Genomic DNA, 15,095 nt, shown 5'->3' with positions numbered 1-15,095 from the left:
AAATCGTCTTCTTCAGAACCCTGGAGTCTTTCCAGTGGCCAGCACGGGAGGTAAGGGAAAGCCAAGGGGGGAGACTACAGATCATTCTTGCCCCCTTGAATGCGCCAGAGCAGTTTCTCCTTTGTCTATAGCATATATTGGATTTCCAGCTAACATTTTCTTTGGGGGAAAAGGTATCCTACTGCTACTATCCTACATAGTTTGGAAATCATCGGACCCCTATGATTTCTCTGAGCTGTACGAGTCCGTTTAAGCTCATCTGTATCCTGCAGCTCCATAATTGCTTTCCCTGCTTGGAGGGGGCGGGGGGGGTGCTTAGCAGTCGAAGGAGTAACTGCAGGTGCGTCATGGTGCCTTGGAAAATCTAGGGATTGGGTGATGGTGCCCGCACCACCCAGAGCTCCTTGTGGTAATGATGCCAGTCGTCAGACTGTGCAAGCTGTCTTTGACTTCTGGTGCAAGCATCACCTTGATCTTTTTTTTTTTTTAATTTTTTTTAATCTTTTTTTTTTTAAAGATTTTATTTATTTGATAGAGACACAGCGAGAGAGAACACAAGCAGGGGGAGTGGGAGAGGGAGAAGCAGGCTTCCCACTGAGCAGGGAGCCCGATGCGGGGCTCGATTTCAGGACCCTGGGATCATGACCTGAGCCGAAGGCAGACGCTTAACGACTGAGCCACCCAGGCGCCCCAACATCAACTTGATCTTGAAGACAGGCCTACCCTTGGTGGCCTTTCAGATTCTTGAGGATACATTCTTTGTGTCCGAGAATCTGACTTCGGTTAAGCCTTGGACTCATGAGGCTCTTAATGGACATACTGAGGCTTCTTTTCTTGGCCTGTAAACTTGTTGTTGAAGATTCATGGTTGGCTATTGGGGGTTTCCAAATTGATTCAAATTTAGGGCAGTTTGGGGCTCTTATTAGTGTTGTCGCAGGTCAAAAGAAACTTCTGATTTATGAAGCATTAAAAGTATTAGAAAATAGATATTTTTTTGGTTCACCAGGGAAATTTTTCTACTCTGTTTTATATAAACATTTTAAAAGCAGCATCTTTAATTACAATTGTAGATAAAGTAGCTTACTGATAGAACAGTTAGTCTGTAAGTCCTTAAAATTGATGATTAGTTCTCATATATTTGGAGAAAATTCTGGAAACCCTTTGTTACCTCACTCCACCCCCACCAAATTATACCTTGTCCATCAGCACCTTAAATGTTCAGAATGACTATCAACATTCCTGAGCTTTGTTATCTTAGCTTAAAAAAAAAAACTTTGTAAGTATGTTGACCTTAAAAATTAAAATTATATTTAAATAAACTGAATACATTCTAAATCTCCTAGAATTTAGACTGTGTGACACTCAGAACATTTATAAACCAGACCTTTTGCCTGATCTGTCTACATTTCTGTTTGTGTCCATAGTATTCAGGGAAGCTGGGCCAATCTTTAATAGTAAGCTTAGTCACACATTCTTGTGTTGACTCTAAGAGAATCAGTTAACCTCTGGCAATTGTGATTTCTGTTCTCTATAGTGAGAATTAGCATCCACACTTGCCTCTGAGGACTCTGAGTGTATTAACTGTGTTTTTCAAATGCCTTGCAGTCATTACTAAGGCTCTGTAATACAGAGTGAAATTTTGCCTCTTTAAATTTTCTTCCTTTTTAGCATTTTCCTATTTTAATTTTAAGATAAGAAATGTATAATCCCTAAGTCCCTCTCATTACAACTTTAATTTGGTAGGCACGAGGGTCAGAAAATTCCTTTCTCCCAGCGGTGTTAACCCTCGTTCTTATCCCAGCATCCCCCGCAGGGGCTGCTCAAATGGGATGTGGGACAGAATCAGAGCGCCGGTCTGAGAGGGCCCCAGCAGCCCACACTCCCCACGTTATGGTGATTCCAGTTTTTGCCTACCAGATGATCTTAGACCCATGCCTTTTCCTTTAGAGATCATGATTTAGTTTAAACCAGCCACCATGGGCTGTGAGTCTAGGCCCTACCCACTTCAATCTGAATTAAGCCCAGAATGTGTGGCATCATGAAATTAATTCCAGGAGGAGAAGAAAGGTCTGTGTTGGCTACCCATGTGAGAAGTATGCTACTCCAAGAACACCACAAGGATAATCCGATTCAAGTTCTTTGACCACGTTGCTGGGGAGCAGACCATTTTCCATAGGGTCCTGGGAAGTGTATTAAAATACACACTGGAGATAGAATGATTTGCTTTTAACATGGAAATACCCACTTTTGTGAAAATCACATTTCAGTTTGTGGATGCCTTCTGTCTTATGTCTGCTTTGCTCAGATTTCACTGGTTAAAGCACAACATTGCAATAGAAAATTCTTACTGCAATAAAAACTTCTTTCCTTAGATGTTTCCCCATCCCCTTAGTCCTTGACCAGCGTCTCTCTCCCAGTGAAACCAAATCTCTGTGTAGCTGTTTTAATTCTTAGGAAAATAACAGTGGTAGTTTGATTCCTCCAAATCCACTGAGAAAAGATTCGTGATCTGAATAGATATAACATGACTTGATATCTTTAAAAAGCCTTTCCTTAACAGCAGCTTCTCTACCTTCATAAATTAAAATAAGAGCTGTCTGTTTTTAATCTTATTCATCCCACTTGCTGTTGTAGTATTCCTATTTATCTGAGGGCATCAAGCTAACTTCAGAGGATATAAGCAAGACAGCATATCTATCTTAGAATCTTTGAGTGGCTCTGCGATTTGCATCTGCTTAGCAATGAGGCTAAAACAAAGGGTAAAACTGTAGCAAAGTATGTTATAAAATATATGTTACATATATTTTAAATACTTTGCCAATTTTGAAATAAAGCTGCATTTATGAAATACAAATATTTTCAATCCTTGTTTAATCTGGACACAAAACTACTTCTCTTTCCTATTGACATGTCAATTATAACCACTGTTAATGTTAAGCTGTGGTCATTTCCAGTTCAGGAACACAGTGAATCAGGAAACGGTTTGCTTCCTGACAGCAACAGATATTCAGAGGCACTCAGAAGAGCTGTGCCCCACCGTTACCTGTTTAGTGGTGAAGAAATTTACATAACAGCCCCATGCGGCCCTGTACTTTTATGCTAACTGCACATCTGAGAAGCCTCCTCTAGACTTTGGTTTATGTGTGGCTGCAAAACCACGAAATTTAATGTACTTTCTGACACATGTAGGAACATACTTAAAAGCAGCATTCCCCAGAGTTTACCAGTAACCCTAAAACAAACAAACAAAAAAATTAGGTGTACGTATTACCTTTCAGAGAGGAATGCTTGATACTCATTCAGTCTTCATAAACCAGGCTGAAGAATACATTGAGAATAGTGAGGACAGGTGGGGATTCAACTTGGAAGTTTATATTCTTCCCTTAGGTAAGGTTAGGTCCTGAATGTCCCTAGCCAAAAGCTCTTATTTTTATGCCACTGGTGAGCACATGACTCCACTTCAACATTAAAACTGTTTCGATGCCGGAATGGCCTAGTAATTGCAGAACATGCTATTCCTTAGTAGTGGCATTGTGAGTGGAGGATTTCTTTGCACTGTTTGCAGAAAACACGTTGGGTATGCTACTTCTCTTTTGTAATGGATTAAAAAAAAAATCTTTGATGGTGGAGTGGGTTTTTACCTGCTTGAAATAAGGGGTTACTCTTGCCATTTGCTAGTAACCAGAAATGCGTGTATTTTTAATTGTATGCACTGTCTCTTTCTGTTCTAATGGCTGCCCACGGAATAGGCCGACCTCTGCTCTTCGTATGACATCCTGCAGTCGGACTTTCATCACGTTCGAAAGACTGTTGACACTCTCCTGGCACTTGGGGAGAAACCCCCACAACCAACTTCTGCCCTCCGCTCCAGGGACCTTATAAGCTTCTGTCTTGTCCATATTCTCTTTATAGTGCTAATCTATGTCACTTACCACTGGAATGCTCTGTCTGCATAACGTCTGCATGTGCATCCAAACACTCTGCTATGTCACCCTGATCTATCGCAGGGTCCTTCCTCCATTTGAGCCTTTGCCTGGCCAACTTCCATCCCTGTCATCTCTTTAGTAATCTCTGGAGTTTTGAAGCCAGACATTACGAGTCAGATTTTTCCCAAAGCACAAATAATTTCTCTCCCTTAGTGAAAAAACAGCAACAAGTGTGTCCAAACCTCACGCTTTCTCATTCACATAGTGCTAGCAGCAGTGCTATGCAGTTCTGCTCTCTCTCCCAGGGAGCTTCGTTGCCCTTGGTAGAGCGGAAGAAGATTCCAGAACAGGAGCAGAGGGGATTTAGGATATGGAAATCTTTCCTTTGGGTCAGTGTCGGATCCTAATTCAGGACTCGGTAATTGAGGTGTAGAAGGGCCACCTTGCAGAGGGGACAGAAAACTGGCATTTGGCTCCCAATTTGGCCTATAAAAGTCTTTAATAATACCATTATTGACCAACTTGAAAACTACCATGGGCAAATGACTGCTTTGCTGGCCATGCAGTTGGATTCCTCCCTGTTTCCTGCCATGGGAGCGGTGAGGGGCGCCAGGGAGGGTTGCCGCCCACCCCTACCCTGAGGGAGCCCCTCTGCCCCGCCGCATGAGACCTAGCGGGGCAGCTGGGGAAGGAGCGGCATTGCTGTTAGAGTGCCACCTGGAGGATTCGCTTGCGCATCGCTTTGTGCATATTTTTACCTTTTGCTCCTTGTTAGGTCTATTCTGAGCTCCTAGAAAAGCATTTTCCAGAAGGGATTTCTATTTTTAAATAATGGAATGGGTCCTTTTCCTTTTTTGCTACATCACATCATAACTGCAGGTCAAGAATGTGATGGATTTGACTGTATTTGCTTTCAAATAAAGCCATGAGTCATGGAACATTCTCGGTCCTAATACTTGGGTTACTATGGCAGAAGCCAACAATAAGATTGCTCTCGTTTTAGAAGAATGTAGTTTCCCTAATGGCCTGAAATTTCCATTTAACCTTTGATTTCCAGTGACATTAGCAAGCTGCTTCTATCCTTAAGCAAGCTTACAAGATTGTATGTTAACTATATCCGCTTTTTGAGCAATGTGATCAGTTTGTAACTAAAAGAAAAAAAAAAAAACAACATTAGAATCCTGTCTAGGCCAAGATATTTCTGGTTCTGGGATGTCTTTTTATACTATGAGAATGCCCTCCTCCACGGTTCAGACAGCTTCCCCTAGGCTTCACTTTACATCTGGTTGCCAAATACTATTTCTTAAATTTGGGAGATGATGATGTTAACTTCCTCAAGATAATTTCTAATTTACTGAGTTGTGAAGAGTCTACATCGATGGCTACTAAGAAGATAATCTTATTTTTCTGAATGCTTCCATGAATCCAGGGGACTTGAGATTATGCAAAACCCACATGGTTAGAAGAGTATATTTATAAATATTCTTTGTTGCTGCATTAGATTTTCTAACAGGAAACATTCTTTACATGAAAATACCTTGAGTTAGCTGAGCTTTTCCCTCCTGATTTTGTGTTGATTGGTGAAATACAGGGTATGTGGAAGTTCTCTAATTAACCTCGGTTGTGTATAAATAACCCACAGATGTACTGAACTGCTTGTGGGGCTATCTTGTCCCCTTCAATCTGTGACACAATAAAAGCCCTTTGTGCAAAGTCTAATGAGCACCCTGAGCCATAAGTTGTTTAATAAACACATTTCGGGTGATTATTCCAGGTTTTCATCAGCCCATCGATGCACTGATTTGTGCCCACCCAGAGCAGCTCTCTGCATCTCCATCCGGCTCTGCAGTGCACTGAGGCTTCCCTTAATGATCACTGTTTGGGTTTCTTTTTGTTCTTCTTTGGGAGGAGTGGGGGGGCAAAAGGGAAGAAGAGAGATGACTTACAGGGTGGCACTTGAAAGAAAATTCTATCAATAAAAACTGAGTAGAGCAATCATGTGAGATCAGATTTAATTTTCAGAGATGACTTGACATCATTCTCAGGCTGTGTTCGTATTTCACTTCTGGCATCAAAGGATTCTTTGGATGCATTTTCATTTCTCATGTCATTAATGTATCTGTAACCTAACATGCCGCTCCTCTTGGGATCTGTGGGATGGGTTTTTTTTTTTTTTTTTTTAATCAAGTGGCATGGTAACTAGCAGAACACAATTAATTTAGCCCTTTAGGCAAAACTTGGAATGCACGGTCTTGCCCATTGTCAGGCTGTTCATTTCTATTCAGAATATTAAGCCTCTCCATGGTTCTTCCCCGAGGTACCCACACACCAACTCATATGCCCACGTGAGGCCTGCCATTACAGTGTGACGTGCTTGTCGTCTGAGAGGTGGGCAGGGACTTAGTTGTGTGATTTATATGTGCATGTTAAATCTCCTTCCTCACACAAGAAAGACCATTTTCCCAGTACTTGCAGTGCCTGATAAAAGGAACCAATTGTTTGTTTATGTTCTCTCTTTGAGATAGATTTATGTGAAAGAGAAGGTTCTCTTTCTCCAGGTCCTCCAGTTGGTGGCAGCTCACCACTCAGTCTCAGGATTTCCACAGTATGTCACAGCTAATGTGTCTACTCATTCCCTCTATTTACGGATTTGTGAGTCACATGTGGCTCACTGTTCGGGGCAAGACACTTATGGAATCGGGCTGGTGGAGAGGGGCCCTGCAGAACTCAAAAGTAAGACAACTGAGAAGGAATTTCCTCAATGAGAATAGGTTTAAAAAAAAAAGTCACTCGATACCCTGATACCATTTTTTTGTGAGTAAGAAATTAAATTCAGTGCCTGGTGGCTAGGGTTCTCTCTCTAAAATCCATGCTGTTTTATAAGGACAAGACGTCCTAAGGACAAAGGCTGTTGCCTCTTACCAGGTAAAGTACTGGACAATGGATTAAAATTTCAGGAGCCTGAAGTGATTTTGGAGTAAATGAAACATATTTTAATACCATTTTATTTCAGGAGATTTGGGTTTAAAGTTAGGCTTCAGATTTTGAAATTAGTTCTCAATAAACAATCAGTTATATGTAGAATGTGCACTTTTTTCTTCTTTGAGACTATCAGAGTCCATTCCTTGGCTTTTCAGTGTGATTTTCTTTGTGCTTGTGTTCATTTATTCATTCCTCAAATATGGAATGAGCAGTCTTTGAGTAAGCCTTTGTGGTAGACCTTGGGGGTACATGACCCTGTCTTCAGAAATCTTGCAGTCTGGACCAGGAGTCAGCAACATTTTTCTGTCGAGTACCAGATTATAAATATCGTAGGCTTTGTGGTCTGTGCAGTCTGTGTTACAACTACTCCGTTCCGCTGGTGCAGCCTGAAAGCAGCCGTCGATGACTCGTCAGTGAATGGACATGGCAGTGTTCCAGTAAAACTTTATTTACAAAAACAGGCTGTGGACTGACTAGGCCCGCAGGCAGTGGGTTTTGGACCCCTGACCTAGCGGACAAATAAGATGCAATTCAGGGTGACACAAGATTCTGCAAAGCACGCGGCAGGGGACCGGACCCTGATGGGGAACGGGGAATCTGCGAAGCCTTTTTGGAACTGTGATGTTTACACGGAGACCTGAAAGGTGTGTAGGAATAGCCAGGGGAGGAGGGTGCAGGTTAGGGACGTGAGAAAGGGGGCAGATACGTGTGGAGAATGACGTATTCCCGAGGGAGGAAGCACTTGACGGTGGCAGGGCTGGAAGGCAGAGACTCCCATGGAGAGCGACAGGACACCGTCTCGGTCTGTAGGAGTGTGACGTGGTCTCTGCTTTATACAGGAGGTGACCGCCCCTCAGAACGCTCAGGTGGCAGAACTTGAAGCTCTCTCACGTGAAAATCATGCAGACAGTTCTGCTTTCAGTTCAGTCACTTCAGCGCCAGGAACGTGCATTTGAGAAACAGGCTGGACGATATGAACTATGCGGACATAAATGACTTCTTCTTAGTCTAGCAGCTGGGCCTGGAAGGAGGTGCGTGGCTGTTTGGGAGCACGAGGAACTATAGAAGGAGGAGAGCCAGGCAGCGATGCTCCCGCGAGGCGTCTTCCTCTGGGATGAGAGGTCTGTTGCTCTCCCTGAAGAGAAGCCCAACAAGCCAAGTCGCCGAGCTAACGCCTGTTCCCAAATTGAGGGTTCTGTGACCCCCCCACCTGATCTTGAACTTGGTGGGGCTTCCCACCTACGGATGAAGGTAAAATTTATGGGCAACAGCACGATGTTGTGGAAAGAGCCCCGGCCAGGAGAGGAGACGCATGGTCAAATCCTGGTTCCAGTAGTTACCAGCTGTGGGACTTTAACAAAGTTGCTAAAACTCTCTACATTTCAGTTTTGTCATCTGTAAAACAGAGGTATTCTATCCGCTTGACACAGTTGTCCTAGAGAAGTAAGCAATGCAGATCTGTAGCGTTGGCACCGAGCATGTCGGAGGGGCCCCGGGCATCTTTCTGAGTTAGCGTTTACTGTTTATGGCTTGCCTGCCTTTTCCAGCCCTGTTTGCTGTGGAAAAAGAGTTGGGTGACCCAACTCTTTTTCTTTTTCCCCCAACTATTTATTTATATTATTATGCTTAAGTTACATGGAAGCAACCAAGCAGTTCTGCCCCATTTCAGGGAAAGTTTCCAATCAACACCAATTACGTGGTGACAAATAACTAGGAACGGTGACGTCTTTGGGTCACGACGGACAAGGAAGGATGGGCTCCAGTGCTAGGGTTCATCTCCAGCAAGAATATGGCACAGCGGCCCTCACAAGCCACACTAACACGGAGCCTTCAGCGCTGGTCACGAAGTCGGATCTCTTCCCTGAAGCTAGCAAATCAAGTGAAATAACTGGGTTTAAAGAACATTTTTTTTTTTTAAATGAAACCAAATAAGTTTAAAAACCATGCTCTTGACACATTTTCCTTTCAAAATTTACATGAAACTCGCTTTTTCACTCTAATAGCCCAGATTTTTTTCCCTCACATAGCCCATCATGTAGCTAGTCAGATAGACTCTTCTGCCTCAAGATGTAAACATAGGGGGGAAAAAAATTAACGGCATGTGAGGGAACCTTACTGATTCCACCATCGGAGAAGCAACACAAAGCTCGAGTTCTTCAGAGGGGTTCGGAAGCATGACATTTATGTAAGATACTCCTTTATGACTCTGCCCTGTGCTTTAAAAGGAAACACAACAGTGGTGCCACATTCTCAAGGAAAGCCGCTAGGCTCCTCTAACAAGGAAATAAATTTAAATGCATTTAAAGTCAGTGTGAATGTGCAGAATCTCTGCTTTAAATCCCTTTTATCCAGGTTTAGGTCGTGGCCCTTCTCTGTCACTTCTGATCCAGTTGTGAATGTACCGCAGTTCCTTCCCTATCCCAACTCCTGGGTCACTTCCTGGACCCTCCCCAGTGCCCCCTGGCCTCTGCAGTGGCAGGACTACCGCGGTGGGAGATGGCCTTCCGGCCATCCTTGCTACCCTCTTCATTTCCGGCAGGCTCCCCTCGCTCGGCCTGTCAGCCAGTGCCTCGGCTCATCATTCCTATCAGGTTTCATCCCAGTCCTGTGATAAAGTAACCAGAACTGCTGTGTTTTTATGTTTCTGTTACCTTAGACCAGTCTTTGTAGGCACCTCCGACCCCATCCAAGTAATCTGAGGGCACTTCTTTCTGGGATTCTTCAGGGCATCTGAATGAAAGGAGAAAGACAGGAAGGAAGTGAGAAGTAGCTTTTTATGTCTTCTGTGTACTTCTCATTGTCAGCTGTGAGGGTGGAAGCGAGACTCTCGGACTCTGCACCTGGTTTAGGAGTGAGGAGACCAGGAAGGTGAGAAATGCCAGTTGGAAAACTAAAGGGCTGGGAGAGAGGATGACCTTAAGCTAGCTCAGTCTGTGAGTCTGTGTCGTCTCCAGAAGTCCCATCAGTGGGAGGTTGAGACCTCAGTACTTTCCCCTCCCTGTCTCTCTGGAGCCCCCCTCCCAACCATGGCCTCTAGCTTGGAGCCTTGGAGCCAGCACTCCTCACAGGGACTGGTGCAGCCATTAATAGGGCCATGTTGCATCTCAAGCAAGACTTAGTTTAGGGCACGTAGCCCCATAAAAGCCATGTTGTACACAGAGTTTAGACCCTGTGGAAATATTCGTACTTGAATTCAGGAACATTTAGGACTAAATATAAGCAAACGCCGCGGGCAAGAAGCAAAGTGTCTTTCAAAATGCCTTGCTTGTGTGCATCCTTTTAAGATTTCTATTTGTGTTCCTCACCCAGTGTTCTTTTGATCCGTTACTGCTTTTCTCAATGATTTATTAAACCAACGTGTCATATAAAACCCTTTGTAATTTGATGCAAATACTTTTGTTAGAGTTTGGTGTTTATCTTTTAATTAATTTGGTTTTTTTTAAGATTTTATTTATTTATTTGACAGAGAGAGAGAGCACAAGCAGGGGGAGTGGCAGGCAGAGGGAGAAGCAGGCTCCCCGCTGAGCAGGGAGCCTGATGCTGGGCTCGATCCTAGGACCCTGGGATCATGACCTGAGCCCAAGGCAGACGCTTAACCGACTGAGCTACCCAGGTGCCCCAGTTTGGGGTTTTTTTGACACATGGAAGCTTTAAACTTTAAGGCAATCAATTGTTTTTATCTTTTGTGATTTTTGTATCATTTTTTAACTTAGAAAATTCTCCATTTATTTATAAGAGAAAATGCTAACTATTCATCTCTGTTTTATTAGGAGAGATGTTCATTTAACTCTTTAATTCATTTCAAATTGATTTTAGCATATGGTGTAAATACGAGACCTTTTTTTTCCCCAAGTAATGTCTCGTACCAGGAGCTTAACCATAATAGTGACCATTTGTAATTTCCTATGAAGCCTGATGTCAGCCTGGGTGCTGTGGAGATCATAAGAATGGGGTAAACATACCCCTGCCCCTGTGGAACCTTAGCAATGAAATGCCAGATTGAGGTGCTTTCACAAGCCCGTGACAGTGGCTTCAGGAAAGGATCTACCCTGACGTCTGGCTGTGGCCCATCCTGGCTTCGTGCCCACCTGGCACAGAGCCCCCCATTCTTTCTCAGGTTGACATGTGGCTACTAAGTTGGCAAGCAGCATAAACCTGAATGCCCACTGACTATGCCATTGGCAAGATCATCTCATTATGGTACAGAGCAGACACGGGAAATAATGGTTTTAAAATTGTGTTCTAAAGAATCCGTTGTCCTATGTTGATGTGGGGCCATTTCTTAAGACCTGGTGCCAGACACAGAGTCTGAGATACTTTGCATTTACCACAAGTTCGGGAAGGAGGAGGGATAGGGGTAATAAGGTGATCGATAGCGTGTAGGAAAATGACATTTTCAGATGGTGGAACAACTTACTGGAGATGTCATTGTGTGTCCTTCGAAGATCTTTCCAAGAGCAGAACGCCTGTGTCTGTGGTAATTTCTGGAGAGCTTTGCACTTGAGGCAGCAGGAAGATCTGGTTCCTTAAGCAAGAGTCCCATGAGATGAAGCAGAAGTGTCCAAGACCCTGATTGGCCTCATGGTAAACACTTCGTCCAACGCCTGGGGTGTGGTCACATCCCCTTTAAACTGTCCTTAAAAACAGCTGTCATTGGGCTTGTGGAGAACATACCGGGATCCGGTAGCCAAGAGGGAGTGTTTGCTGTGGAGTCTTTCCCTAGCCAAGGAGACATGTTCTGCAAGGAGATTCCCCTCATTCCCAGAGCCAAATGACAAAGGTGTGAAATTATTTTATTGTGTTCTTTTGTAAACTGTTTGGTTGAGCATGCAAGGTTCTCCACATATAAGGAGTGATTTGCGTTGTTTTCCTTGACTTGTATGTACCGGCCATTTCCCAAGAGCAAAAATTCAACCTGAGAAAGTAACAGGACATTTGTGTCTTTGACCGTTTTATGACAGAGTCCTAAAAGGGAGACTGTTGAAGGCTGTGGTTAAAATTACTTATTTACAAGGCTGTTCGTAAACCATGAAGAAAGGATACCAAGCCCACCAGCAATACCTCCATTTCAGAGATCACAGCAAATAAAATCAAGGTTTATGGTCAGTAGAATGGTACATGGTCTGTATAAATGAGTGTCCTAGTTTCTTTGAAATGTGTGAGAGGCTATGTGCATTTTACTTTATAAGAATGTAATCTAATATATTCTTGGTGTTTGGTTCCCCCCTGACTATGTAGCTCAGTTATTTAGAATAAAGATTTTTTTTTTTTAATGTTTAGATCTATTGCATATTCTAAGATGCTTGGGAGACTTTCTGGAACAGCCCTCACTTGTGAAAAATCGGTATTTTCTCTGCAAACACAGAAAAGATCTTTGCCAGCGGGTGGAAAGCAAGGGAGGGAGCACAGTCTGAGGTGATCAGACAGGCACATGTCAGAGCTCAGCTGAACTCCTGTCACTGGTGTCCTCTAAGATTTTATGATTATGTTTTCGGTCATCTAAAAATTGACGCTGTGTTCTTCTTCCTTTTAGGAAAAACTGTGTCTACCCCATCACATCCTTGAAGAGAAAGGCCTGGTCAAAGTGGGCATTACCGTTCAAGCGTTACTAGATGTAACGGTAACAAAGACTCTGTTCACATGAAACCAGCTCCTCTCCTTGGGGTCGGTTCAGACTCTCCTCTCATCCGAAGTCCTGGACTCTGCTCTCAGCACCTGCTCCTCCTGCCCTCCCGCTCACCGCCTGTCAGTTCTCTGGCTCTGGTTGCATTGAAGGGAGGACAGAAAGGAAGATTGTCCACCTTCCAGAACTGACTTCCATTGTTAAGATAGGAAAGATATTTACCTTAAAGCCAGCGAGGGAACTGCCGGTGAAGAGCTGAGCAGCCCGTCAATGCCTTTTACGACCTCCTTCATCCCTTCCACGCTCACCCACTGCCATTACCAACACACCAAGCACAGCCGTTTTGCAGCAAGATGCATCTGTTTTACTCAAACCAGACTTCTTGTGTATTCAGTGGGGGGAGGGGGACACAATCAGGTTTCTCACCACCAAATTTTTTAAGACCTTTCTTGAGACCATTGCCTTTTAAAAAACTATTTTCGACATACAAAATATTTATATAAATATTATTTATTAGTGAGTTGTTATTCATCCTTTGGATGCAAATTGTAAATTAGGAAACTATTTTATTACTGCTTTTTTGTGGTTAAACACTTTATTTTAATATTATAAATATTGAATTATTTTCTATCCTCTTTGGTGTGCAGTAGTTCTAGGTCTCAGTAATCATGTATTCTGGTGTATGTGACTCAGCAAAAAAAAAAAAAAAAATTTTAAGCCAAAAACAGGTGCTTCTGTGACGAGAACTGTTTTCTGGGGAGGCATTATTTACACTTTGGTTTATGGAACATGGTTTTATTTATATTTCTGCATTCCATCCAGTTTCCTACATTCCAGCAGCCCTGTTGTCCTCTCACATAACAAACCGACTGAAATCAAGAGAGTACCCCAAAGTTATTTGTAAATAGCTGTGATGAAGAAAAAAAAAGGCATATTAAACTTGAAGATGAAATGTGAACAATTATTTTTTTGGATTCAGACTTATTTTGCTATGCACAAAACATTCACGTTTTAACACAAAGAACTCGTAAGTGTTAGCGTCATGTGTCTTGAAGTATAATTTTGCACTGTAACTTGGCTAATGAAAGAAAGTCTAGCACCAAAGGTAGATGATAAGGAAATGGTCTAGGTAAGTAGAGATAAGAAAAAGTCTACTGTTTGACCAAAAAGCTTTTGTAAGGACAGCTTTGACGGAGTGAGCAAGAATGGCACATGGCACATGGGACATGGATCAGGCGACCAGCCCTTCTCACAACTGCCAGCCTGTCTTAAAAGAGAAAATGATTCCGAGAGGCAGACGTGCTCGTCTCATTGTAATTTAGTTGGCGGCTTCCCTAAAACGCTGCAGGAGTCACGGCCTCTGGTGTGAAACCACAGGAATGAGTCCCCCACTCGGGGGGGCAGCCCCCTGTTACGCCAACGCAGGCTTAGGAGCGGGCTCGGGAAGGGCTGTTGGGAGACGGAGTAGCCTAAGGAGGAGGAAGTTCAGGCAAAACACGGCTAGAGAAGAGCCAGCAAAGGAAAGGGACCTGTGCTGGCTTGAGGGACTCGCGTAAGGCGTCACGGACGCGCTTCCACGCGTGGCCATTGGCACGCAGAGAGCCCGCTCGTTCGTCTTTCAGTCTCGCAAAGGCCGACTGCAGCCTCACTTCCGTGAGAAGCCCCTGTAAGTGTCGGCGGACAGATACCCGGGTGGGCGCCGCGAGGATGGGAGGCACTGAACTCCGACGCCCGTCGGTCAATGCCACGGCTGCCCACTGCGAGGGGCGAGATGGGGGGCGGTTACTGGAAACGGTCATTTGGATTGGCAGCTAGCAGTTATTTCCTGTCAAATGTACTGTGCACTTTAACCTAACGTAAAATCTATTTTAATATGTTCCTGTACTGCACAAATACCTGTTCTGTCAAATAGCGTCATGATGTAAAAGAGAAAGGCGTATTGGGCAAAGAGCGTATTCAAGGTCAACAACGTGCCAAGGTCGATATGGAAATAGGAATTCAGATTGCCGCACCTTGACGGGCATTCAGAACGCAGGGTCCTGAAATATTTTTTTTTTATGTGTATATATGGCAAACATGAAGCTCTGTAATCCTTGTTCTGAGAGATTTTTCCCCCCAAAATTAAAATATTTCTTTTGATACTAATCTTCAGTATTTTTCTTAAAGTTGGCTGTATAATACAAATGACGTCAATATTTTGTGCAATGGCTTTTTTTTCCCTTTTAAATGCAGTCCATGTATGGCTACGTAACATCTTCAAGATCCTTGTACACTGTTTATATGTGCAATAAAACGGGCATGGTCAGCTGAGAGTACCGGAAGTGGACAGAATGTACACAGTGCAAATATCCTTTCTTTTATAAGTAACAGCCATTAAAACTTTGAATTTGTACAAACCATCTTCTGCCTGACTTACCCATCTGATACGAAGGTTGACCATAGTCACAAAAGAAATCCTAGGGTGTCGTTGCTGAAATAGACTGTAGCAATTATCTAGTGTATATATATATGAGTGTGTGTGCGTCTGTAATATATATATTTTCCAACCTTTTTTTTTTTTTTTC

At 43.3% G+C, this 15,095-nt stretch overlaps 1 protein-coding gene across 4 annotated transcripts in view; it reads left to right on the top strand.

Moving 5' to 3' along the window:
* LRCH1 (leucine rich repeats and calponin homology domain containing 1) overlaps positions 1–14,930 on the top strand; it is a 181,566-nt gene extending 166,636 nt beyond the window's left edge. For 2 of the 4 annotated variants that reach the window (XM_006743249.3, XM_006743250.3), the window contains one exon: positions 3,750–14,930. In XM_006743249.3, coding sequence (XP_006743312.2) covers positions 3,750–3,956 — 207 coding nt within the window. In that variant the 3' untranslated portion in view covers positions 3,957–14,930. The remainder of the gene's footprint in view (positions 1–3,749) is intronic. The other 2 variants (XM_006743251.3, XM_081814942.1) reach the window with 1 other exon arrangement.
* Positions 14,931–15,095: the final 165 nt, after the last annotated feature.

This window comes from Leptonychotes weddellii, chromosome 3 (genome assembly GCF_054177405.1).
Source record: "Leptonychotes weddellii isolate Sample4059 chromosome 3, ASM5417740v2, whole genome shotgun sequence".
NCBI classification, from domain to species: domain Eukaryota; kingdom Metazoa; phylum Chordata; class Mammalia; order Carnivora; family Phocidae; genus Leptonychotes; species Leptonychotes weddellii.
This window is presented reverse-complemented; position numbering and strand designations above follow the sequence as displayed.